Genomic DNA, 27,264 nt, shown 5'->3' with positions numbered 1-27,264 from the left:
TCATTGGCCCAGCCAGAAGTAAAAAAAAAAAAAAAATACCACATGTGGTCTTTTCTATCCACTTGTTCTTGACCTGGTAAAAGTAAGAAAGCTGGAGCCATTCTTAGATGATGCATGAACTGTGGGTCATTTTAAACTTTTGACCTTCTGTAAAGGATGGTCCAGTCTATCAAATGCCAAAGAAGATAATGGAGGAAAAACAGTTCCTTTCTCTTTCATTTGATTGTCTAGACCTGGACTGTTTGCAAGCAGCAAAAACATTTTACTTTTGTTATGCTCCATTTTTCCCTAAATTATGAATATTGATCATTTTAGAATTCAAACAGCTCTTATTATGGCTGCCACTGAAATAATTCTGGGTCATTTCACTTAGCAAGGCACCTGAGCAAGGACTGGAGCCATTGCTTGTTGTGCATTGCCATGTTTTCAGTCTAGTCAAACACTTGAGAAGCTAGAATGTAGTTTGCTTTGAGGACACAAATGTAAAGCTGCTATTGTGTGTATATTAAAAGACAGTGATTAAATCTTAATTGTTTGATGTCTACCAGTTGGTTCCTATAGTGTACTATCCATTTTACTTTCCAAAAATAGACTCATTCCTTCTATGTATCCAATAATCTACGAAAACTTTCAAATAGAACATCTTTCTCTCAGTTATGGAGTAAAAGAATTGCAAGAGAATAAAACACCAAGGCAACCATCCGCTATGCCATCTTGGTATGTCTCCTTAGAGGATTATAAATAAATACTCCAGTAAAGGACGAAGACCTAATAATTGCTCTTGAGTAATGTACATGGGTTGATATGTTTTACATTATTCTTATTACATCTAATGTGAATCCACAGGTGAAAATTGTCCCCTATATGCTCTATTGACTTTGAAAAGTTGGGTGAAGGAGCAAAGTTAAAGAGTTTTGAGTGACAGACGGAGGCGTTGTTGATTTTGGTCTTTTCAGGGGATTTATTGTCAATAAGAAGAATAAAAGGAAAGGCCAACTTTATCCTTTAATCAGAGGAAGGTCTGTGTCGTCTGCAACCTGGATTCAACAGATAAACAAACAGCTTAGCCATTTCTCTGAGCAACACCAGTCCCTGTCTAAGACATCCTCCCTCACTTTTACTGCACTTTTCTCACACACATAACAATCTTCTTGTACTTTTGTAGTTTCATCCTCAACATCACACTCCTCCTTTCCTTTCCTGCAGTAAATTTGCCATAGACATGTCTCTTCAGCTGTGTGACAGGAGGCCAGCAGGAGGAGTCCTTCTAACCTCAGCATCCCTCCGTCTGACAGCTCAGGGAGCTCAGGGAGAGCTCAGGGCTACAGGATTATAACGCAGAATATAAGGAAATATCCCACTCTGGGTATTTCTTTGTACCTGAACAAGGCTGTTTATTTGTGCATCCCAAAAGAGCCAGGGACTGGAGGCATTATGTTCTTTGGTTGTCTCTACGTCCATCTATCTGGGCCATGCTTATGAATAATATCTCGAGAATGCTTTGAAGAATTTTCTTACAACTTTGCACAAATGTCTACTCTGAGTAACAGATGAACTCATAAGATTTTAAAGAGATCAGATGTCATGGTCACTGGACTTCATGTTCAGGTCAGGTACATTAGGCCTAACGTGTATCCTTTACTTGGAATGTAATATCTCAAGAATGCTTTAGTGATTTTTTAAAAACTTTGCACAAATGTCCATTTTGACTTAAAAGGACCCTACTTGTTAAAACATGATGACTTTTTAAATTAACATTTGTGTCTTCTATATGTATGATGTACAATGAAACATACTACTTTCTCCATTTTGGAGAAAATTTTCTAAATAAATTTTCCATGGAGGCTGCCATTTTTGTGCATGACACTGTGAGTAGAAATATCATCTGGCTCCATTGTTCTTCTTTTTGCTTCCTTTAGGATAAACTCATCTTGATATACTGTACAGTTGTTTACAAAAGTCATGTAAGGAGCGAAGGATTCATCTTAACGCAATGTGTCGCAAACCCAGACTAGAGAAGGGGGGAGGGAGGCAGCCGGGGTCAAGCTTGACACATGTCTACACAAGTCGCTAGGCAGCAAAGGTCAAGCTCAATGGCATTTCTTCGATCTGGGCTTTTTCACCCCTTGTAATATGCCCAGATACAGCCATCGCTTTTCAGGCCCTTGGGACATCTACAGCACGACCAAGGGCTTGTGGCAACACGACTACCCCTTCAGAAAGTGGCCTAGGCTATGCTTACCCACCACATCCACCCCTTACTCTAACCCAAAGGTGTGGAGTTTTTTTTATTTTTCAACAGATTATTTCCCCATGCCCTTGGTGACATACAAGGAAAACCAGAGCATGACTGGGGTTGTGTCAATCCTCCTACCCACCCGATAGTGCCCCCAGGTGGGCTTACTTGCCATTACACGCCTTACTCTAGCCTCAGATTTTGGCCCATATATGCCTACAACTTCTGCACTGTACTGTACATTGCAGTTGTATCTTCCTTCTTGTTTTTAGCATGACACTGTATAGCAAGGGTAGTGATGTCATATGAATGGATGATCTTCTTCCAGTGGAGTTTTATCCATAAAACATCTCAATTTGAACCAAAGTGAAGTTCTAAAGGGGGCACTGATGAAGAACTGTAATGTAGATTAAGATGAGTACATTGTAAAAAATATGGGAAGAACAACACGGTCAAATGAAGTCATTATCCAGAATGCATTTCACAAATAAGTGATTTTTTAAATTTATTTGAAAATAAAGAAACCTCGTGTTTCTTTATCCAACATACAGAAAACACTAATGCTTCCCAATGAGATGAACATGTCTTAACATGCAGGGTTCCTTTTATGAATAAAAAGATCAGATTTTAGAGGTGAATGGTCAAGGTCAATGGGTCCTTAAATGATAAAGGGGTCTGGCTGCAGACTGAAGCCCTCAGACACCCCCTCTCATATAAAAATCAAATTAGGCTTTTGGCTAGGGTTAGGGTTAAGGTGATGAAAAGTTAAAAATCTGACCTGAAAATCATAATTTCAAATGTTTCATAAAGCTGAGTAAACAGCCTTCTTACAGAAAAAGCTAGTTTGCTATTAAAACATTGTAATGAACAAATGTAATCTATGTAGCTCTGTTTGCGGTGTAAGCTATGTAGACGACAGAGCTATGTAGCTAATGTAGCTGAAGCTAGAGGTCATGAAACTCACAGGTATCTTACTTTTTTACATCAGATATCTAAACTAACAGAAGTACGAGGCTAACATAAGCTATGTCATTTATGTAGCCTACATAGCTACATTAATCCTAGCTACGTTTGCTAAAACTCATATTGCTACAGTTAACTAAGCTGAATTGGCTTACATAGTGATGCTAACTACATAGCTTGGTAGGTATGTTAGCTTTAGCTAAAGCTTATGTAGCTAAAGTGAGGCACCTTTGGCGAATCTATTTTTAAAATGGGTCCGTACATAATTTACACCTGGGCTAAACCTCTGTCCTTTTTCCTCTGTTTTTATTCTACAAGGTTATGCTATTTGTAATGTGGTTATTTCATGAATGTATAACCAGACTTTGCCTATGAATTAAGTTGGATTCTTATTTTGTAAATCAACAAGAGGGGATGTCTGAAATTTATAGTTGGGGAGCCACACTGTCTTGCAAATCATAATATTTCAAGATTGCATTTGCCCAATTTGGCAAAATCGACACTAGGACTTGGACTGTCCACTGCATCCACCCCCCAGGTTAAGGGTTGTTTTACAGGGAGTACAATTTGATTTAATTATTGATTTAAATTGTAGAAAAGTTTTCTGTACCTTTTGAAACAGGCTATTGGTCAGTTGGGTCTTGTTGTAAAAGCTATCATTCTCAATGAATTTGGGAAATCATAATGGATTGAGAGATGCATAATTCATTCACTCCCCAAAGGGAGACTTTTCTAGTTATCTTTTTTTCACAGAATCAAATATCTTGAAGTCATTAGTATTCAGGTAGCTGTTTAGCTCGGTTCCTGGTTTCAAAAATTTGGATGCAAGAATTTTCTGGAGGAATTTGATGGGGCATTTTACTTCTTTAACAAGAGCTGGAACTATATTCAACACCTGCCTCCAGATCAGCCAACAGAAAAAATCCAGCTGCAGCAGTAGCCGGGCAACAACCTGCAAAACACTGGAGTCTGTATGATCCAGCAATTGCACCTGTAACAATCCATTAAAAATGTCCTCTTACATACAAATTTCATGGAAACTATGACTTAAAAATCTGCATTTGAAGATTATCAGTTGTGTATGTGTGAGCGATTTGAGGAAATGCATCACCGTACTGAATAATTTAAAATATGACAAAAGATGTAAGAAAATAAGAGCTACAGTGATGAATCAAAGACAAGCCTATGGACTTTCTATATCTAATTGAACACGCCTCTTCTCCTCTGCTGTGTTGGCAAAAGAAGTGAGACACCAGAAACTGCCCTGAGTAGTTCAGCCAGCGGCTTCACAATCAGCCAAGCCTCCAGCCAGCAGAGAGCTGCACCCAGGGAACCAGGGTGTGAAAAGAGGAACCTTGTTAAAGGTCAGGCATGATGGCTCAGCTTTTAATTCACAGCTTTTCTTCTCACATCTTCCTCGCAGGGAACGGGCTGTGCAACTGTGGCAGCTGTGAGTGCTGGGACGGCTGGACAGGGAACGCCTGCGAGATCTGGGTGGGGACAGAGTACTGATGAGGAGTGGACACTGAGTTTAGAGACGGGAGTAATGGCTGCCCGGAGCGACCAGAGGAAAGCAGACGGTCACCATCAGGCTGGTGGGAAATCAAGACTGAACATGGAGGAACATCTGCATATCATTAACAACATTCATTCTTTTGTTGTACTGGTTACAGAATATTCTTATAAAACTGGGTGTTGTAGGTGTAAAGAAGCAAAAATATTACCATGTACACAAAGCAGCATTATGTGTAATTGTTGTATAATGTAGTGATGCTGAAATATCGAAGGCGACTTCACATAAAAGAATGCAACTACAAATGCAAATGTTGAAGGAGTGCAGAAATACTAAGGTGCTCTTTTGAATGTGTGGGAAACTTGTTGACAGAAGAAGTGAATGTAGCCTCTGGTTTAAAACCAATGCCAAAGTGCCTTAAAGCTTTATTCTTTCTTATGGCTAGCAGGGGGGGGACAGCTCAAATGGTTGTAAAAAAAAAAGTCAGATTACATTAAACCAGACAAAATAAATCTACTTTTCAGTTAACTCATTAACTTTGTGAACAGTTTCTGGTCTCAGTTGTTAGCTTTAAATCTCCTTCAGTACAACATGGTGCTAATTTTGCAAGTAAGTCACATTAAGAGTGAAATTAATACTAAAGCAGATGATGCTTTACAAGCCCGTGACACCACGAAATATTAGAGACTCCTCAGTAAAGTTCCATTCATTCATCCTGTGTTGTCATGAAGACAAACGTGATGGCGACAGCCAAACTGCCAACTTTGGGACTGTGTTCACAAATAGCCTTTTTTTTTTGAGCTTGTGTCAGAGTAGGGGAGGGTTTCAACTTGAAGTCTGAAAATCACTCAAAGACCAAAACAAGAAGAAAATATGAATCACAGAAAGACAAAATATTCCTATAAAGGTTTCTTCCAACAACTTTCGGGCACATTGTTCAAGGGTTTAAGGCTAGGTATTGCACTATTATATATTATATATATGTCATATCTATTTTAAAATGTTAGATAGTAATGCTAACACTATCAAAATGTTTAAGTCAGTAGGTAATTGCATGCTCAAGTAATCCCTCCAAGCTTAATCTGCAAACTGCACTGAACACCTGGTCTAACAGTGTTTATTCTACCATGGAGATCATATTAAACAAAATCAAAAGTTCCTAACACAATCATATTCCCCAGGTACAAATACAGTGGGCAACAACTTAAAATGTGAGTATTTCATATTACACTTCAATGTTTTATCCAACAGCACAGAGCCGATTGGGAGAACACCGTGGCTACTAGCCATCGAGTTTGGTTTGTGGGATATAAGTTCAAACATATATGTATGTATATAGTCAGTAGGTTATTACATGTAACTTAGACAATATGTTTCACCTTATTAAGTGTTAATCTCACGTGTCTTTCACACCAGGCCACTAAGGGAGATCATGCCTCCAGTCTTTTATAATGTATGGACAACAGTCCGATCCCATTCTGTTTAGATTACTGATGTATAATCTGTATGATGATTCACTGTAATGTTTGATTTTAGGACATTACAAGTTGTTAGCGTTAGTACCTGAATTTATAATCTGCATTTTCACAGCATTCTTGATCATGCCCTCAACTATGATGCATTGCCAACTTTCTCTATAGTGGAAAACAAAGACAACCATGTTTTTTTTTTTCCATTAGAGAGAGCTGGCCAATCAGAAGGAAATGGGCTTTTAGGAGTGTCTTAAAGAAGTGGTTCTTCACTGGTCAGGGATCAGGACCCAAATTCTATTCTAAAAAAAATTCAACCATCCAAAGTAATTAATGAAAAATGTTCAGAGTTTGGACCTTACATGGAAGAAACACATACAGAAACAACATGCATGCATGTATATTATTTTACTCAATTTTTCTTAGCATGCTATTTGTGGTGATTTCTCAAAGAATATAATCTTATTTTGGGAAAGCCAGTTTTTTTATCCTGTGAATAAATATGGTGAATTAGGTAAATATGTTGAAATCCTGAGAGAATGACAAAAATGTACTTGGTATCATGTAGTTAGTTAATTACAAAGTATGGATGTATGTCCTCTTAAGGCTTCCATACATCATAGAATTTTTTTCCCTAGATTTTTTTCACACCTTCACAACCCAATGGAAACAGCTCTGTGACCCACTTTTGGGTCCCTACCCACTGGTTGATAACCACTGTTTTAAAGAGACAGTATTTGAAAATCAACAGTGTCAGACAAAGGCTGTATACAGAAGGGTTTTATAGACACCAAAGTAAGATAAATAATGATTTTCTAGAACTCTAAAATAAAATGCTACAACAGATGTTGCACAGAGGAAAATGATATAGGTGTTTATGGAGACCATAAACATAACAGGAGGATGATATGACTTCTTTAGTGCTTCAACATGAGGCAGGGCTCACAAACACGGGAAAACAAGAAGGCCATGTCTGCCTCTTTTCTACAGTCAAAAACAGTGGCTCTCAACTGATCTAGCCTCATGAGCCCAGTTCAAAAAAAAATTCGACTAATCAGTTTTATTTATTGAAAATAGTAGAGTTTGGATCCCAGAAGGAATACAACAAAATAAAGAAATGCAAAAAAGAGACATCATTTCATAATTTTTTGTCAGGCACACCTTTACTAAAAATGCCTTTACCACCCATTTTTGGGTCCTGACCCCGCAGTTGAGAACCACTGGTCTAGAGTGACACTACAGTGGGATAATGGAGGTCCGTTTGTACGGAGTGATGTATTGTTCAAACTCTGTAATGAAAGCTCAGTGAAAGGCGAAGACAAAAGGTACTGTTTGAGGTTTTTATTTCTTTTTAATAATAAAACATTAAATGTGCCGCATGACACAACATTTTGCATGGAAAACAATGCGAAGACCTTAATCATACATGGTTACAAATTTGTTATAACATGACATAACTCCAATGGGCATACTTGCAATGGTATATATATTTCTATGTTGAAAATAAATCATTTTTAATAGTGCCTATTCTTCTCCAACGGGGAAATCAAACCAAACAATCTGCCATGAAAACCCCACGCGGTACTGAAGCTACAGTACGAGACGTACACTCCAACTCATACACGTGATAACTCTAAGTGGAGGAAACAAAGAGAGGGCATACATAGTTCAGTCGTGGCATGCTGGAAGTCCATGTCACTTCAAAAAGGTGGCGTCTAGGGATGAGAGCTGCACCGAGCTCCGTCACCACTTGAAAAAGAGGACCGATAAGAAGTCACAAAGAAAATTGTATGTAAATTCTACTTTGGCCTTTTTCATGCTTAAACTTAGCCAACCCCCCTCGATTTTTCATGTCCCATCAGAAATGAAAGGTGCAATAATATACTGCACACTATATTGCATTAAGTATGTTACTGACATTACAGTACAGTACACCCTTTATATAAATATTTTAATCAACATGTTGTATAGGTTTTATACAACAAACACAAACTGTATAGTGTAGACAAACTCGTTGCATATATGTATGTAAAATTAGCGGTACATACCAACAGTTCTTTGATAGACATAGCCTACTACATGCAGTTCATCGATGCCATCCTCTCCCCATGCAACAGATGGGACAACGTACAAAAGAAGACGAAGGAACAGAAGGAACTAAAGGGCTCGAGAATAACCTGAAGAGAGGGACAAAGAACGCAAAAGTGATAAGAAGACGACATCACACTGGACAGAAAAAAGAAAATGAAGACGAAGGAAAATTAAAGAGATGTACATTTACACACCGGTCATTTACAAAAATAAAGTCAGCCTTGCAGGGCTGGAGCAGCAGCCAGCCCAGCATGTAGAGTTTGTAAGGGTGGGTTATGATTGGCTGTAATGAGGGCAGAAACCCTGCCCTGAATCCAGTGGGTTTTTAAGTGCACCATTTGCACTAACAGTTTTGTACAGACAAATAATGTGCTTTGATGTCCTGTAATAAGAATGTGTGATAATCCCAATAAATTATAATCACCAAATCAACCTCTTAATATAGTTTTAGCAGCACACAGCATCTACTTACACTCTAAATCTTATCTAACGAAATCGTCAAAGCAAGACAAACGTTATAAAGTGATCGATCAGGTTTGATAACAGTCATGATGAGGATGCAAGAACAGAAAGTGCAGCTTTAAGATGAGTTTGCTGTAGCCTACGACATGCCCATTCAGACTCCCAATACACTGAACTTCAGTGATCTCAAACACAGAGTGAAGAACCATACCTTGTTCCTTATAGAAAATACATGCACGTGATTAATTCAAGGTATACGCACTTCTCCGAAAAATTGACATCAGTCGAGACCTCTCAAGGTGGGGGTCTGAGCGGAGTGAGACTGAACAAATGCTATCACAGTGAAAGCTTGATGGATTGGATCAGAGATTTGGGTTTTGTTTTCTGCTTTTTAATAAGTTATCCTTGGGATGAAAAAAAGACTTTGGTCATTTCAGTACATCTGAGTGTGGTTTTCTTTAAAATGGATAATGCTACGTGTCCTCTACATGGATGTATCGGGTGGGTGAGGCACCTTTGGCCCAGTGGGGACTGGGAACCTGTTTTTGCATGCCGGGAATCAAGGTCCAAACAGGCACGTGATAGGCCAAGATGATCAGTACTGGACTCTGCATGCTGAGCTAGGAGACAAATCCTCTCGTAGTAATAATAATAATAATATCTAGTCATTTAAAAAGTTTTTAATAGTCATTTTCCCTAAGTTTTATACAGTGAAAATGTTACAATATATAAGCCATCTCTTGTATAACTGCTGCAAGAAGAGAGAACACAATATTAACCTTGCCCATGCTTTAGTTTGCTGAACCAAATAGGGATGCAGCCAGTATAAATGTCGCCTACTTGATTTCCAGCCATGTTGTTTTCTGGCTTTAAGTAGAGACTGCCTTAAGATGGCTGCCAGTGCTGCAGTTAGAGACCATCTGGGTCAAAGCCACAAGCCTTGCCTCGCAGTCCAAAGAAGTCAGTGAGTGAGGGACGGAGGCCTACAAGGCCTAGAGATATTCCTAGAGCCCACGCTCGGAAATAAGCTTAAAGAAAAATAGACTTCAGGTTTTTTTTTTTCTATTTACCAGAGAAGGCGGATTGAACCGCTGGTGGGACTTAGATAGTGATATGTATACACCATTTCTTTACAGCGCTCTCCCACCCACACACACATCTGTTCGGAGGAGTGTTTGTGTGTATGCAGGGAGCTCCTCGCATTGATTGCAGTGGTGGTAATTAGCACTTCATCAACTATGATTGCAGGAGCTATCTGCCAGCCTCCAGTGTGTTTTTATCAGCTGTAAAAAGCTCGGATTTTTCCTGCAAACTTTATAAGTCTGTCTGTGGGTGTGTGCATGTGGTAGGCAAGATTTTTTTATTTTTATACATGTTTTTGATCTGTTTTTATGCCACATATGTGTGAATGTGTTTCTTAGAAAATCACACAACTCCCTTGCAAAATTGTTTTATCTTTTCTAAGTAAGTTGACAAAGAGAAAAGTGTGTGACTAGAGATAGAAAGAGAGGGAGAGGGGAACATACTCGTAAAAAATAGAGGACGACAGTCCAAATATTTACTCTATCTATACAGTCTCTATCCCAGAACATAGCTGGTGAACTGTGGTATAGAAAATAGATCTGAAGGTACACAGACTCTGCTGCGACAGGGCATTATAGAGACGAGGACGGGGGGCGGTTTCTTGGATGAACTGTCAGCAAGCAAAGTACCACAAGCGTCGTTTGTGAAATATGAATTCTCACAGTTTCAGAGGAATCTAAAGGCATTCCATGATCGGAGGTCCTCTTCCCTCCTGTGCTGGAGAAACTCCGCCCCCAACCGCAGAATCCAACGAGGACGAGGCAGAGGGAAAAAGAGGAAGGAGGAGCAGAGAGGAAAATAGGAAGGAAGGGAGGGAGGTTTGCCTGGATCTGATCCGCAGAAGAAAAGAGGGCCTGGAGTCTAGTCAAGAGAAGCCTCTGCCTCCCGCCCTCACGCACACGCACACTGGGTACCCTCCAGGTGTGGCTATGTGGGGGGCTTGTCGGGCTTGCTGACAGGTTTACCTCCGTTCATCACCGCCGGCTCACTTGTGCTTTTACTGGGAGGTACTGCCGCCTTGGGCACCGTCTCACCTATATCATGCAACGATGGCTCTCTGTACATGGCAACTGGAGGAGGAGAAGAAAAAGAAGAGAACAGAGACAAGGAGAAAACCATTAGAACAGGCGTGTTCCCTTTACTCTTAAAATTACCTTTTTAACATTAAAGTCTACAGTGTTGATCCTAATTCCTGATTTGACATTTGCTAGAGATGTAACGATATCATTAATTAACAGGTATCGCTGTGATAGAAACCCCGCCCAAAGAGTGAAGCATTGTGATAAAGGATTTGTTGAAGCACCAGTGGAAGCGCGTGCCCTGCGCATTGTGCTTGCATGTGCACGCCAACAATTGTCTATGTAATGGGATTTTTGAACAACTGGTGGTAACACCGTTGACTTTTAATCTAATACCTGCCAATATGATGCTAATGATATGATGCTAATGATATCATGGATCCAAATAAAATACCTATGTTTGTATGTATTTTGGCTTTATAGTGGGCCCAATGTCCCATCTGTTAGCATTTAGGAGGCGGGGTTTATGACGCCTTATGCAGTTAGTCAGCAGGGGGAGCACTATATATTTTGGCTTTAAGCCCAGACAGCTGGTGCCTCGTCCATCTTTATGTACAGTCTATTAATTTGTAATGGAAATAACAAATACTGTAAAAATATAGCTCCAAACAAGCCACTGTCCTGTACTTTGAAGAGTAAGACTAAACTGATTTACTGTCTATGATGCAGGTGGTCTAAATGACTATCATGGTAGAACCACTCTATATCTTTTGTAACATTAAAAACGTCAGGATAAATCAAATGCATATGGAGGAAAAGTCAAGGTTTTTCTTTTAACACAGTAATCAAATTGTAAAATGTAAAATCAGTCAAATGCCCCCCATTTGTAGTATTTTTTTCCCAAAAAACTTTTCATTGTGACCATAATCCCCCGTAACCTGCTGTGAGGGAATCCTTCAAAATACAGATTGGAAAAAAAGCAGATAGATTTTTGCCTCCAGGTGTCGTGAAACCATCCTGACTTGCTGGTTCTGAATGCGAGCACTCGATTTTCGACCAAATAGCAAAAAGTGTCTCATTATCCCCACTTTACAGCCACTAGGCTCCAGCTGTGTAATGCCTTGACGGGACACTTCAGCTTGATTCCACATTTAAATGATGGGAAGCAATCAGGCTGGTGGCTGACGAGAGTGAAGGTGGCATCTGCTTTACTTTAAACTTTCCATGTGGCACTTACTGAACTGTCTTGGATCCTACTATGTATGCTTACAGCAGCAAAACAGCACATAATCATCCAAAGAACCCACAGAGTTATTTCTTTTTTAAGTATAAGAGACTGGTTACAAATACAAGAGAGCTGCATTTTATTGTAAAGGACAGTCTTGCTTTTTTGTAAAGATTTTACAGTTTATGACCCAAATATATCCAAATGTATTCATGTCTTCACCTGAAAGTAATGTTTCCTGCGGCAAAGGGATGCTATTGTTTACGGTAACAAGGTCTCTTGCCATGTTGACAACTGAAAACTGCTCGAGGTGCTAAAAAGTGCACAGAAAATGGGGAGGAAATGCTAATTATGCCCCCTGAGTCCCACTAAGTAACAGAACAAAGCAGAAAGCTGTTAAAGCAGGGGGTTTCTATGGCAATCCTTTATTATTATATTTTTAAATCTGACTTTTACCTGTTTTAAAAGGTCAGTGGAGACAAAACATTGAATAATCAAGCTGGTCTGTTACCACCCAAATGCAATGGGTGTACTCTGAGAGGAGCACTTTCAATAAGTAATTTTAGAGATGGTAATCTCATAACCTCAGCACATAAATGTTAAACCAGGGAAATATTATAATTGGGGTTTTGGCTGATCTGACCTGATGAGTGAAAAAGATAAAACTCTTCAAATTAATTTTCTTTCTTTTTTTAAATGATGAATTCCAACTATTTCCTTTAGTAGATTAAAGGGACGGCTCATCATTTTGAAGAGGATGGCCTTGTATGAGGTAATTGATACTATTATCCACAGTAGATGCTAGCCTTCATAGCCCCTTTAAGGAGAGAGTGCTTGTGTGCAGGCTTTGGCTAGCATTAGCATTAGTCTATTCCTTGCTTTTGTTGTCTATGGAGAATGCTGTTTATGTTTAAATTGCTTGCAGACATCTCATATTGACATTTTGAGCTTTCTTAACTTTCCATGCACAAAATGTGCACTACACAGATGACCAAGGGGAAGTTTTGGGCAGGAGTATATATTTGGCACCATCATCCAGTGAGAAATGTGTCCTTTTGCCGTCAAGGTGGGGGAGGGATTGGGTGGTGTCACATACAAAAGATCTATATTCCATAGCAGTTGGGTACATTTTCTGGAGATTATTTTGCTAATTTTACACAAAAATTCATATAAAAACCATTCGTATTCTTCAACAGTGAACTGATCAGCTGTTTGGGTCAAGCTAGCTTTAAAAGAGATGACATAACAAAACAAAAAAATGTGTGACTTCTATGGGAACTGGAGGTTCGGGGAGATCCTAATGGAAACTGATAGCCACACAAGATATGAACATAGCTTTGTAAAAACAGTGCTTCAGGACCTTTCTGGATAGGAAAATATCAGCAGCTCCCTGCCACACAAAATGCTGTCATAAGGGCCCTCTTAAAGATTTCACCAATTTAAGAGAAAAACCAGAACCAAATGGAGATTTTACAACAAAGTTAGTTTTCAGCTCATATACAGGTATTTAGTGTATAATTACACAGCCCATGTATTACATGATATGTTTAGTTGATGAAAACTTGCTGTGCCTATTTTGCGGACAGTAAATCGAGCCAGAATCACAAACTTTGCAGCCTTTACTGTGCCATATTAGCCAGATGATCATTAAACATTTGGTGTTTAAAATGATCTCAAACTGGGATGCAGTTATATCAAAATCCACAACATAATTATGAGTCTTTTCTTGGCCAAATTAGGGATGTGTCACACACTGTGACCCTAACAGCTGGTCAGCGTGCTGCTGATGAAAGAGCGCATCAGCTATGTGGTGTGCCAAAGTAGTGTTGAAACAAATGGGTTTTCTTTAGGAAAGCAAAGCACGGCGAATTTTCTCTGTAGGGTGTACATGTACCCCAACATTGTTTCTTTTTTTTTCTTAAAATCAGCAAAATTACATGGAGAAAATGTACCTTTGTGCTACAGTCCAATATATACCTTTCCTTCTGTGCCCACTACAGCTGGTTTAACAGCTATGGTGACAAACATCACCTGTGCATATAAACTTCCTTTTGACAAGTACCTCATACAACCCCACTCGAAACAATATCAAACTATCCCCCTGAAATCGTTCATGTGTTTATGTGCAATTTATTCTTGCTTCTACAGCCCATAGAGTGAGCATTTTCCCACATGAATCAGATTTAACAAGGCTCAGAAATTTACAAAAGCAACAGGGTACTGCAGATTAAGACACATTATGAACAAAATAGAAAAAATTGTGCTTTTGTCTGTCTAAAGAACCCTTAAAATGGCTTTCTGTTCATTTTTATTTGTTTTACTTCCTGGTAAAGGCTTGATGCTGAAATATGTCAAGGTTGGTTTTAAAGGCCCATGCTGTGAAAATTATGCCATTTTTACTGTTCAAAAGAGAAGTGAGGGGGCAACTTATAGGACTTAAGCCCCAAATGTTTTCTCAAAAGGCCTGAATCTTTCAGGTTGTTAAAGAGTATATCTGTGCTGAGTGTAAAGATGGATACATGCAAATGATATACATTAGAATAAACAAATAAACCCCTACTGATCGAGGTTTCATTCTTCAGCCAAACTGAAAAATAATCATACTTTTCAGTGGAGTTCTAAAAGCTTATGCACAAACTGCTGTATGAAATATACTTTCAACATTGTATTAGATTTAAGCCTTCTCTGCACTTTCATCAATACATTTTTATCGGGAACCCCACATTTAAACCTCTTTCTGTTTCTGTTTCCAAGAACAGTTCCAATTGTAAACTTTGCACTACACAGTATATATACTTACCCTACCTGTGTTTTGTAATGTACTGCAAAAGACTAACATCAGACAGTTTCAGTCCTCTTTTAGGAGCAAAAGTGAAAAATATTGCTCTTCAGCATGCTGCATCATGGTTTTAGAATGATAAGGACACCTTGAGAACAATAAAAAACAGTCTCTGCTCAAAAGTCTGTTTTTTCCTGGTGAAACTGCAGCATTTGTGCCCAAATGATGTCTGATGGCATTTTTTTTTAAATAATGCATAGAACTGCCTGATAACCACAGTTCTGGGAAACCATGCCCCTGGACCTTGCTATGTTTGGGCTAAGCTTTGGATGTATTTGTTTATATGCTATTAAGGCCACTCTAAATATCCAAAATTAAGGGGATCTGTTAAAAAAAAAAAACTCAGATTATTCACATGTAAAAAGTCATACATTTATGAGAACCATAACTTGAAAAACTTGGTATTTAAAATTCAAAAATAGCCTATTGCTTGGAAGAAAACCATATCAGACAAGGTGTTTGCCTCACAAAAGTACTGCAATTGAGAAATTGAGAGCCTAGTCAAATGTTACTTTTGACTGGGACTGTGCACTAAGGAAATACTGACTTTAGCCCAGAATCATCACTAGCATCTGGACCTTTGAATAGACACAGCTGTAAACTGGGGTTATTCAGAAGAAAACAACACACTGACAGCATGATAGCTCTGATCTTTTGTTTCTAATAAATGTATGACTTTGTAAACTTGATTCTACTTTGTTTGTAAATCTAAGGACACTTTAATTTTTTTTTATTGTTTACAGTGGCCCTAATACACCTTTGCAGTATGCTAGCCTCAAACGCTCCTGCTCTTCTTGCTCATTAATTGAGGTTTTAGTGTTAGTTCAGGCAGGCCATGGAGTCCAGCGCCGCAATGTAATCCAGATCAGCCGATCTCATGTAAACCCTTATCAGCTGACAGCCAGGTGATTTGCTCTGAGCATGCTATTGGCAAACTACCACATGCTGCCATATTTAAACTGCTCTAGCCTGGCTATGCTCCCACTGCAAGCTGCTTTTTGCAGCCCTCCTCCACTCCAGCTCCTCCTTAATGCTATATCTGACATTCAGTGTTGTTCTGTTGTCATTGATGCCTACTTTGCTCTGGGTTTATTGCTGCTTCTCTTCCTGACTCAGGCTTTCCTTGTAGGCACAGGAAAGGTAGGAATGTGTGCTGTTCTTGCTTGATGCTTTCCACATGGGATTGTGGAAGGGCCCCAGAACAGCAACACCGCCATATATAAACTAGAAAAGCACTCAGAGAGTGCAGACCTCCGCCATTAGCCCTATCTCCAAATAGTACAGAATCCTTTAAAAAATTCCTGGATCCAGACGGTGATCCCGATCAGTCCAAAAATCTAATCAGTTCTTCCTTATGCCATTTCTGACACTTCCTGAAAATTTCAGCAAGATCCATCCAAAATTTTTTGAGTTATGTTGCTAACAAACAAACTAACAAACCCTGCCGATCACATAACCTTCTTTGTGGAGGTAATAACTACAATAAGAGTCAATTTTTAACCATTAATAAAGAAAAAAAAAATCATAACCACACATCATGTGGTTAAAATTTGTCCTAACTGATATGAGATTCTGGAAAACTCTGTGGCAGTGACGAAGACTCTCTGACGAAAACTAATGAAACAATCTCCAGATATGTTCAGTTTGGACTTTTTGGCAAAAACTGAAGAGGACTCAATTTCTGGCTCCTTTATTATAAATACAGAAAAACATCCTTATGGATGTGTGATACTGGAATTTTGCAGATCCCTGATATGTCCATATTTAAAAATAAATATTGATCCAATTTCAGTCCATCAAACACACCTTTAAGTGCGGAATGATGAATAAAAGAGAAGACTTCAGCTAATGTAGGTCTGTTGGTTCTGCCTAAAACTCAACTGATGTTTGTTTGACAGCTAATATTAACAGCTGAAATAGGCAGCTTTTTATAGCCATAATATTGGTTCTAAATACTGGCAGAAATTTTTATATCTGCCAATATGCTAATTCACTTTTAAGCTAATATCTGCTGGTACCAATATCATGACAACATTATATCCGGCATTGCTACTCTTCTTTTAACGTCTTTCTTTGATGGATTTAAAAACTAAACAAAAGTGAATAACAGCAGTCAGCTTTCACTCTAAAGCCAATCCTAACCCTTGGTTCACTTAAAATGTTATTCCCTGTTCACTCTGTGCTCACTGAAGTACATACCTTCTAATGGCTTGGGCAGGAAGTGAGCAGCTGGTTTTGTTTTTTTCACCCGGTTCCCCTTCATGGCTTGGCCCTCTTTGTTGAGCCCTAGGAACCAAGCCCTCCCCGACTCCTGTTGTCTGTACAACATGGACGAGTAGATCACATAGTAGTTCTCAAACACCGACTCTTTGAACTTGCACTCAGCTGTAAAGAGTTCCTGTGGAGACAGATAGAAGCAGACGAATTAGAAATACAAGTAAAAACCCCACAACAGAGTAGCTTTAATTTGAACAAAAGATGTGGACGACATTCTTGCAGATTTGAATAAATAATTCATGTTATATTTTATGTAACATCCATATTTTATATCTGAACTTTCCTGAAGGTCCCTGGGAATATATGCCACCTTTAATTCCTAATGACAATGTATGGAATAATGTTATTGAAGGGCAAAGAAAATGCCTCGCCAGGTGGAATGGGCTTCATACCCCCACCTGTCGAGGAAAGGACGAGCTCTGTGGAGTCTTTCTCACTCTAATCAGGTTTGATTTGAGCCTAATGACCTGCTCTGGTGAAATGCAACTCTCCTCCTCTCCTTGGCATTCACCTTGACTTTAGTTGTACAAGAACTCGTTCAGTCAATTAGCTCATGTTCCTGGTTGAAGGTATATATAGTTAGGCACTGACCCTAGCACCTCAGCATTGGAAATAGCGGTACTTTTCCAACCCTGGATGCCGAGTCAGACACTCCTGCCTTGTTCAGAATTTTCTTCTAGTTGGTAAAATCCACTGAAATCATTCTTTCCAAAAGCCAAATCTTCCGTGTGTGATTTGTCTGCGCCTGCCTCCTGAACTTCGTACGAATAATGATCGAACTAATCCACTGACTCCTCCATCCTTTACACCTCAATCTGGCAATGACGGATGAACGCCGAGGCACCACATCTCTCTCTGCTGTTGCCCATTCATCTCCAAGCAGAAGGGTAATAAAAAGCGTTTCCACATTGTCCGCCCCACCAGGCTAAAAATAAAGGCATTCATCGGGGTGTATTAATCAAAGCACACTCATCTCAATGTTTCACCACATCTGTTGTGAGCAGCTCACACAGTGCCGGCTCAGAGAACTACTGACAGTATCTGTAATAATCCGCTGATGCATGTCGTACTTCCATGGTTCAGGGTCTAGAGTCTTTAAGAAGACTGTTGAGGGAGAAAATAAGGGAGAGTCTCTGGAATGTTACAGATTTATTTTTTTATATCCAGTCATCTACTGAGTTTTAATATACTTTTTTCCCTCCATTCTGTTGGAAATAAAAGCCCTATACCAGGTCTGTGGAGCTGAAGGATTTAAAATAATGTGTAAATATAAATTGCTCTGAGCTGATTCTACTTGTGAATATTACATCATAGATTTTTCTGAAATTCTGGAAGGCATTTTCAAGTTCAGCAAACTAAATTCCATTGTATTGTAGGCTTGCACATCAGTGTAATGATAAAAAATAGCTTTGTATCGTATCACATTGGAACATATTGAGTCATATGGTATTGTATTACATCATGCTGCATCATGTCATATTCCATTTGGTCATACTGTATTGTATCATGTTGTATCATATACCATACCCTATCAACTGTCGTATCATGTTGTACCTTATGGTATTGTATTATTCATATTGTTGTGTGTGTTATCATATTGTATTGCATGGTACCAGGTGGTTTGATTTGATTTGATTTGATTCGATTTAATTTTATTATTGTGTCATGCATAAACAATATGTCCAGCCCAAATAGGCTGACAAGTCACATATTCTTTACAGAAAAACCAGAAACCAAAAGTAGACGCTCAATAACAGTAGACTAGTTAAACAAACCAACCTGATGCTTTTTCCAGGCTTTTGTATGGTATTGTACTGTCAGTTTCATACTGTGTGGTATCATATCATATTGTATTATTCTGTACTGTGTAGTCTTGTATTGTAGTGCATCATATCATCGTTTTGTACTGTATCATATCTTGTGGTATCATATCATACTGTGTGGTATTATATCGTACCATACTGTATCATGTGGTATTGTATGATATGATACAGCATGGTATAGCATGACAAGTGTTCCTAAAGTTGGGGGATCAGGGTCCTCAAAGAGGTTGCGAGACACTGAATAGGGGAAACGGGATGCTTTCTAAAAACAGTGTATCAGAGAAATTTATCATGATATAATATGGTATTTGTTTTTATCCATTATTGTACAAAAAGTCTTTAAAAATAGTTAAATTAAAAATAAAACCTGAGTTAACACTTGAGATGTGTGCTTAAATGTGAGTAATGTGCACAAACTCTCAAAAATGTACATTTTGATGCTTTGTGCAACATCATACACTTTGACCACCTCCTGGGACGGTTGGGGTCACAGGCGCAAAAGTTTGTGAACCCATGTTATATGGTATGGTATTGCACTGTATGGTATAGTATCGTATCATATAGTTTTGTACCATACCATATTGTATCATATCCTATTATATTGTCCAGGATCGTACTTTACTGTATGTTTTTTGTCATACTGTATCTTACTTCACTCTATCCTACCCCAATACAAGTACTGTATTGTAATGGACATATTGTGTTATATTATGCTATATTTTGTTTAACTGTATCGTCTTGTTTGGTACCATACCATGTCCCAGAACATTTAGGCAGTTTTTGTGATAAATTGGGCTGTATCATCATCCCTACCACAGATTTAATGTAAAAAACAGTGGTTTTGGAAATAAAAACTTCAGGAAATAATAACTACACTTTTTTAAATTCCATATGCAGATGATGGCGTCTTTTGTTGTTCAGTGTACAAGTTTCTGTCATGTAGTACAATGACAGTCCACTGGCATTTTAATAGGCATTTGATGTTTGCAGGTATAGAGTTGGTTAAGACAAAAAAAAGCTGTAATGCAGTCTACAGGCAGCCTTCTGACAATGATTTAACCTAAATTAATCTCTATAAACATATCGCCATTGTAGGTGCAGCTAAAATCCCCTCTTCGTCAATCTCTCTCTTAGCTACAATTCTTGCTTATGAAGTTGCTTGTCAGACTCTAAATGCTGTAACACAGTAATACAAAGAGTTACAGTACATTATGTATAACATAATGGTAAAGAATCAGAAAAGCACTTGAGACATGTCAGCATCAAGTAAAACCCTGAGCTCTTAGTGGCACTATATTAAGAGGATAAGAGCCAGTGGGCTTTAATTTAGAGACATGGTGACATTCTGAGTCTAATATCAAAGGAAATCATCAAATGGAAAGGCTTTCCACAAGGTTTAGGAGTGTGTTTATGGGAATTTTTGACCATTCCTCCAGAAGCGCATTTGTGAGATCACACACTGATGTTGGATGAGAAGGCCTGGCTCTCAGTCTCCGCTCTAATTTGTCCCAAAGGTGTTCTATCGGGTTGAGGTCAGGACTCCGTGCAGGCCAGTCAAGTTCCTCCACACCAAACTCTCTCATCCATGTCTTTATGGACCTTGCTTTGTGCACTGTGCACAGTCATGGTGGAACAGGGAGGGGCCATCCCCAAACTGTTCCCACAAAGTTGGGAGCATGGAATTGTCCACAATCTCTTGGTATGCTGAAGCATTAAGAGTTCTTTTCACTGGAACTAAGGGGCTAAGCCCAGCTCCTGAACAACAACCCCACACCATAACCCCGCCTCCACCAAACTTGACACTTGGCACAGTGAAGTCAGACATGTATCGTTCTCCTGGCAACCACCAAACCCAGACTTGTACATCAGATTGCCAGATGGAGAAGTGTGATTTGTCACTCCAGGGAACCCATCTGCACTGCTCTAGAGTCCAGTGGTGGCGTGCTTTACACCACTGCATCTGACCCTTTGCATTGCACTTGTTGATGTATGGCTTGGATGCAGCTGCTAGGCCACGGGAACCCATTCCATGAAGCTCTCTACGCACTGTTCTTGAGCTAATCTGAAGGCCACATGAAGTTTGGAGGTCTGTAGCGATTGACTCTGCAGCAAGTTGGCGAGGAAATTTCACAACTGGACTTGTTGCACAGGTGACATCCTATCACAGTACCACGCTGGAATTCACTGAGCTCTTTAGAGCAACCCATTCTTTCTTTCTTTGTAGAAACCGTCTGCATGCCTAGGTGCTTGATTTTATACACCTGTGGCCATGGAAGTGATTTGAACACCTGATTTCAATTATTTGGATGGGCGAGGGAGCCCTTTGGCAATATAGTGTACCTTTGACATAGTCTGGGTGTAGAGCTTGGCCTTTTTAGTCCTCATACCAACATATTTCTGCTATCTTAAAAATATAATTTTCTGTCCATCATACACCTACATCACACAAGTAAAGAGGTGGAAGGAGAAAGCTTGATATACAAGTGCAATTTATAAAATTTGAATATCATGTAAAAGTTCATTTTTCCCCCGATTTAATTTAGAAAGTCTCATGTTCATAAATTCTAGATTCATCTCATACAAAGTGAAACATTTCAAAACTTTTGTTTTAATCTTGATGATTACAGCTTACAGCTCTCTAAAATAAAAAATCCACTATCCTCAAATGTTCCAATATTGTGGGATAAAAGTCAAATTTGCAAAGGTTTCCTGAGCCTTTATTCTCTCATTATGGCTTGGTACACACAACTGCAATCATGGAGAACACTGCTGACTTGACTACTGTCCAAAAGACAATTATTGACTCTCTCCACTAGGATGGTGAGCCACAGAGGGTCATTGCTGAAAGGACAGTCTGTTTTTAGATCTGTACCAAAGCAGTGTTCATTTCGTTGACTAAAACCATGAATTAAAATGCTGGTGAATAGCCTTTTCTTTTAGATCTTTGATGACTAAAGTAAGTTGAGTTTTCATCAAGATAACTAAAACTGCAAGATTGTTTTCAGATGAAAGTCAGTTTTGGATTTTATTTGGAACAAAGGTCCCTGAGTCTGGAGGAAGATCAGAGAGGCACATGAACCAAGTTGTTTGAAGTACAGTGTGAAGCTTTTATGGTCAGTGATGGTTTGAGGTGCCATGACATCTGCTGTTGATCCACTGTGCTTTATCAAGTTTGGAGACAATGCTGATTTTAGAGCACCTCATGCTTCCATCTGCTGAGGAGCTTTATGGAGATACTGATGACTTCCAGCAGGACTTGGCAACTACCCACAATGAAGCCAAAACGACCAGAAACTAGTTTGCTGACTGTGACATGAACTCCACAGAGAATTTCTGGGGAAATGTCAGGGAGAGGAAGTGTCAAGAGGAAGATGAGAGAAACCAGAATCAACAGTGAGCTGAGGGCTGCTATTAGAGCAACCTGGGCTTCATAACATCCCAGCCATGGACTGATTACCTTCATGCCATGTCACACTGAAGCAGTAAGATGTGCAAAAGGAGCCACAACCAAGTACTGAGTGCATAAATGAACAATTTTCCAGAAGGTCAATATTTCTGTTCTATCAATTCTTTTTTCTGGATTGATGTTTTTGTGATATTTGAATATTTTTAGAAGGTGGATCTTTGATTTTTTGAAGCTGTAAGCCGTGATCATCAACATCAAAACAAAAGAATCTTAAAGTACTTGACTTTGTATGAGGTGAATCAAGAAAATATGAAGTTTCAATTCTTGAACAAAATCAAAGGAAAAAAGAAATTCTCACGATATTCTAATTTTTTAGATGCACTTGTGTGCTTTTATGTCTGATATCATATATAAGATGGCTGACATCCTATCTCATATTCTGACAGACTGAGAGCCTTGTGTAACTGTGCTGAGGCTCCATCTTTATAAATACCGTGCTGTAGTTGCACAGGAAGCCATTTACAGGCTAAATGCTCAGTTTTGAACACAGAACACACGGTGCCATGATTACAGAGTAATTAGCCCTTTGGTGAATTACTCCTGTCAGAGCTTATCCTCCAGACAGTCTTCATCTGCAAGCGGAGCAGAGCAGAGCAGGAAGGAAGCAGAGGGACACTTGGGATGACCGTAATGATCCTGAGAAGCACCCGGCTGTACTCTAAGTGTCCTCTCTTTCCTTGATTAAGGACTTAAGGGTTTTCCTGAGTGAAACACACTGACAGATAACTAAAAAACATGTGTGTAAGTGTGCAAAGATACACTTAGAAACTGGGTGCAAGCAAAGAGAGTTCAAAGGGGGAAACATCCTGCAGGGAAATCTTACATTCTGACTTTTATCGGTCTTGCCGGCAATTATATTACACAAGGGAATTAACTTCAGACCATTCTAGTAGCAAATATAAGGATTAGGATCAAAACTATTAATGCTGCTGCTGTGGCAGACCACAGCTGCTGAGCAGAACAATCCATTGATAGGCACACTATATGCAGGCTGGAGCAATAAAAACAGAGCATTGCCTGATAAAACCCTGAGCAAGGGGCCGTCTGGCATGTTTAATATCAAATAAATAAACATTCCCTCCGGACGCTGCACAGGCTCAACCCCATCTTTATTCATTTTGCCATGCACATTAGGATTTATTGCATGTCAGCTGTAAACGCAGGTTTATCAAATGGCTGCTAAAGTGTCAGAGGGGGACGTCTATGTCCTATCTGATCTGGTGACAGAGCAGGATATGCACTCATGCAACTAATAAATGATTTTAAAACCACTTGTTTTGGTGATTTTAAGCCAAGAACAAATGCCAGTGTTGCCCGCTCCATTCATGACACATAATAACCTTTGTTCTCTGAGGGTATGTTTAAACATGCTGTTTTCACGCTGAAGCAAACCCTGCTCCTGAGCCGATTAGACAGCAAACAGTTTTACCTTCATGCTCCCCCGAGTAGCTTCAATTAGGTAATTAATTCTACTTTTTCCTCGTCGGGTGAGCTGCAGCACAGGTTGGTTGGTTTATGTAATTAGACACAACATTTCAATGTCAGTACGGGTTTAGCCGAGCGCTGATTACTGCAGCGGCACATTCAAAACAGCCTCGAGTCAAAGTAATCATAGAAGCCCGAGTTATAACAGTAATTGTGGCTAATCAAACGCCTTCACAAAGACTCACAAAAACAGCCGGTCTTTGTGTAGCTAGGCAGGAGTGAGAGGAGGTGGTTTGTTTGTGGAGTGATGTTTGATGCTGAACATAGAAATGTACAATGTCAGTCAGAGCAATCAGTTTGATCTGAACATAGGAGAAATGACGGCAGATGACTTGGGACATATTTGTTTGGTGATTGTGATATAAGTGTGTCACATGCTGATGACAAGCACAGCACTTTTGGCATTTTTTCTCCTCATCTTCATGCAAAACAAGAAAGAGACCTTACGTTCATATTATCAATAATGCCTCTCTAATATGTCATGTAGAGTGGATAGTTAAAAAAATATGTTAATCCTTATTTACTACAAAAGTATGTGCCTATACTCACATGTAATTATCTGTGTAAAAATATGTAAAACTAAAACAAGAGCACAGCTCCAGTCCAAGTGTCCTTCATCTTGCATCACTCCATCTTGCAACACTTCAGCATTCTTACCATTCCAATGATTTAAAATGTAGAAAAGTCTTAAAGTCTATGTTGAACTCAGAAAAGCTCCCAAGTGAGAAGTACTTCACAGAGTCCTTTACTTTTTGGTTAATGGTATAATATACATTACTTAAGAAAGACTTTCTGCCTTTATTTGGAGAGGAAAAGACAGTGGATATTGCAGAAACTCAGGGAGGAAAAGTAAGGAATGATATGTAGGAAAGGGGCCATGTAAGACTTCAGCAAGGGCCACCCGCTTGGAAGACTAAGTTCTGAGGGTGCAGCTGAACCACTAGACCAGTGATCATTAACTGGTGGCCCAAATGCTTCCCATCCAGCCCCCAAAGACTATTAAATCCTGAAAACACATGCTTTTCATGCTATCTTTTGTATTTATGCCCTTATAGCTATTGACTCAACCGAGAAAAATGATCAGTATTGAAACATAAGTCATAAGTCATATCATTAGTACTGCCATCATTAGTAGATATGATGCATGATAGACACATGCTCATCATTGAAGCCCTGATTAAACCTTCCCACTTGAGGCTCTTAGAGACTGCCATTTACGCTGAGATTTAAAATAAAATACTTATTTCCTGCATGTGTTTCCCACCAGTCAACAACAGACAAAGGACTGTCAACCCTGTGCACAACATAGAAACCCCAGAAACATGCAGCCTGAATATCTCAGTTGCTTCCTTGTGGCTGGCTGCAGTATAGGTGATAGGGACTGATCTGACTGCTAATGCTTAAAAGTTATGAACATTTTGAAAGAAAGCACAATTATGAATAAAATGATATATACATTTGACTAAATTATTGATTTAATTTAATTAGGTTTCTTTGAAAGTCTGGCTCCCACAGCATCTGTCAAAACTAAATGTGGCCCATGTACAACTGAGCTGATGTACCCCACACTAGACCATCCCTTAAAATTCATCGTTTTGACATAAATATAGCACAAATCAAAGTCAACGTTTCTTGTTCTCAGCTCTATAGTCACAACAACTGGATAGTATATTCTTTAGCTTGTTTATGTTTTGCTCAGAGCATTAAACATGTTTCATACATGTTTTTTTTTTTTTTTACTTCAATGCCTCAAATGCCTTCAATGCCTGTCCAACCTTTAGCTCTTCTGCCACATAAGGGAAGAGAGGTGGCCTTGTTTACTCAGAGATACTGTTTGTAAGAGCAAAAGGACCAAGTTTGGACAAAAGGAGTCTCAAATCAAGGCCCAAGAAATGCATGAAAAATCCAACATCATCAACAAACAGCATGAATTAAAAAAGAAAATCTAAAGTGGTATCTGCATTACTAGGTAACTATGCAAATTTTAGGCCTGATTCTCCTTTTCCAGCCTCAGTCAGCAAAGGCCCAAATATCTGATGGTTCTATAACTTATCTTGAGAGGCTTTCTTGTGGTGTATTGTGTGTTTAGAGGGATTTTTCCCTCTGCAACTGGCTTGGAAGATGATGGAGCTGATGGCTTGAGGAGTTACTTGGAATGAAATTTTTCACACTAAACATGTTTGATATTTATGATCAGAAATCCTGTTGTGAGGGCAAAACAAGGATGGCTACATAGGAATAAGCAGGATTGTACGGTGGCCAGTAAGGGCAAACGGTCTGCAAAAGCCAGACGCACTCTAAATGCAGCTAAACAGCTTTAATAAGAGAAACGCTTCAACTTTGGAGACACAATCTAAAGTACAAATGAACTTCAAAAGGGGAAACGCAATACAACTGACAAAACGCTCTCCAAGAATCAAAAACAAATTAATGAACGACAAACGCACCCCTAATACAGAAATGATTCCACACTCAAAAAGATCCTAATCCAAAACACGCTTCATGCAATGAATCGATACATCTCTCAACAGAACATAATAAATTCAAAGCGTTTCACATTTAATGAAACCCTCCTACAAAACATAAGCACACGTCGTGCTTAAACTTAAATGAAAAGTAGGTCACAACAAAATTAAGATTTGATCTCAGTCTTTAGAATTTAAAAATAAACTAAAAGTCCCAATCTAATGAAAACTGCAACACTGTCCACATCCAAGCTCTTTCAAGCGAATTTTAAGTCATTTTAAAGTCCATGACGCCAGAAGTGCAATCAAGTCAATAATCCACAGGAAACCCAGGAATAACACGATATCTCCTCATGAGCAAAAAAGCACAAAAAAACAAAAATATGCGATCGATCACTACACACTGGTATAGCAGAAAAATATACAAAAAAAAAAGACAATCTCACCCGGATCCAAGAGAAAGCTCCCTGAAGCACTTAATCAACGTGTTCAACTTGTTACTTTTATTTTACTTTCAGGCCCTAATTTCTAGGTCCGCCTGCTTCATTGTCCTTTTTTCCTGCTTCTCTGCCTCTTCCCCCATGACATATACTCCTTATATTATCTCATCTTATTTTTATTTTTATTTTTTAGCCTTATCAGTACATCAGAATGACAGCAAGCACCCTCATACAATACAAATAAATATACAGGGAATATTTCATTTTGCATATTCAAAGAAAACCTGCTGTTTTCCATCATTACATTCATTCATTACCATATGTTCATACTTTAATTTACTTTTTAATGTGACAGTGTCACATACAAACATGCATAAATTGTATTTGATGGCATATGAAGTATCAAAA

The 27,264-nt window shown here is 38.9% G+C and overlaps 2 protein-coding genes across 3 annotated transcripts in view; one reads left to right on the top strand and one right to left on the bottom strand.

The window, feature by feature from the left end:
- The window catches only part of itgbl1 (integrin, beta-like 1), an 83,700-nt gene extending 76,144 nt beyond the window's left edge, over nucleotides 1–7,556 (top strand). Inside the window, exon 11 of the mRNA XM_041807276.1 lies at nucleotides 4,623–7,556. Coding sequence (XP_041663210.1) covers nucleotides 4,623–4,711 — 89 coding nt within the window. The 3' untranslated portion in view covers nucleotides 4,712–7,556. The remainder of the gene's footprint in view (nucleotides 1–4,622) is intronic.
- The window catches only part of fgf14 (fibroblast growth factor 14), a 202,018-nt gene continuing 179,822 nt past the window's right edge, over nucleotides 5,069–27,264 (bottom strand). For both annotated transcript variants that reach the window (XM_041807277.1, XM_041807278.1), the window contains exons 4-5: nucleotides 17,100–17,298; nucleotides 5,069–10,887 (exon numbers count right to left, since the gene is read on the bottom strand). In XM_041807277.1, coding sequence (XP_041663211.1) covers nucleotides 10,745–10,887; nucleotides 17,100–17,298 — 342 coding nt within the window. In that variant the 3' untranslated portion in view covers nucleotides 5,069–10,744. The remainder of the gene's footprint in view (nucleotides 10,888–17,099; nucleotides 17,299–27,264) is intronic.

Source organism: Cheilinus undulatus, linkage group 15, assembly GCF_018320785.1.
Source record: "Cheilinus undulatus linkage group 15, ASM1832078v1, whole genome shotgun sequence".
Taxonomy (NCBI): domain Eukaryota; kingdom Metazoa; phylum Chordata; class Actinopteri; order Labriformes; family Labridae; genus Cheilinus; species Cheilinus undulatus.
Note: the sequence above shows the minus strand (reverse complement) of the source record. Positions and strands in the feature narration are given on the sequence as shown.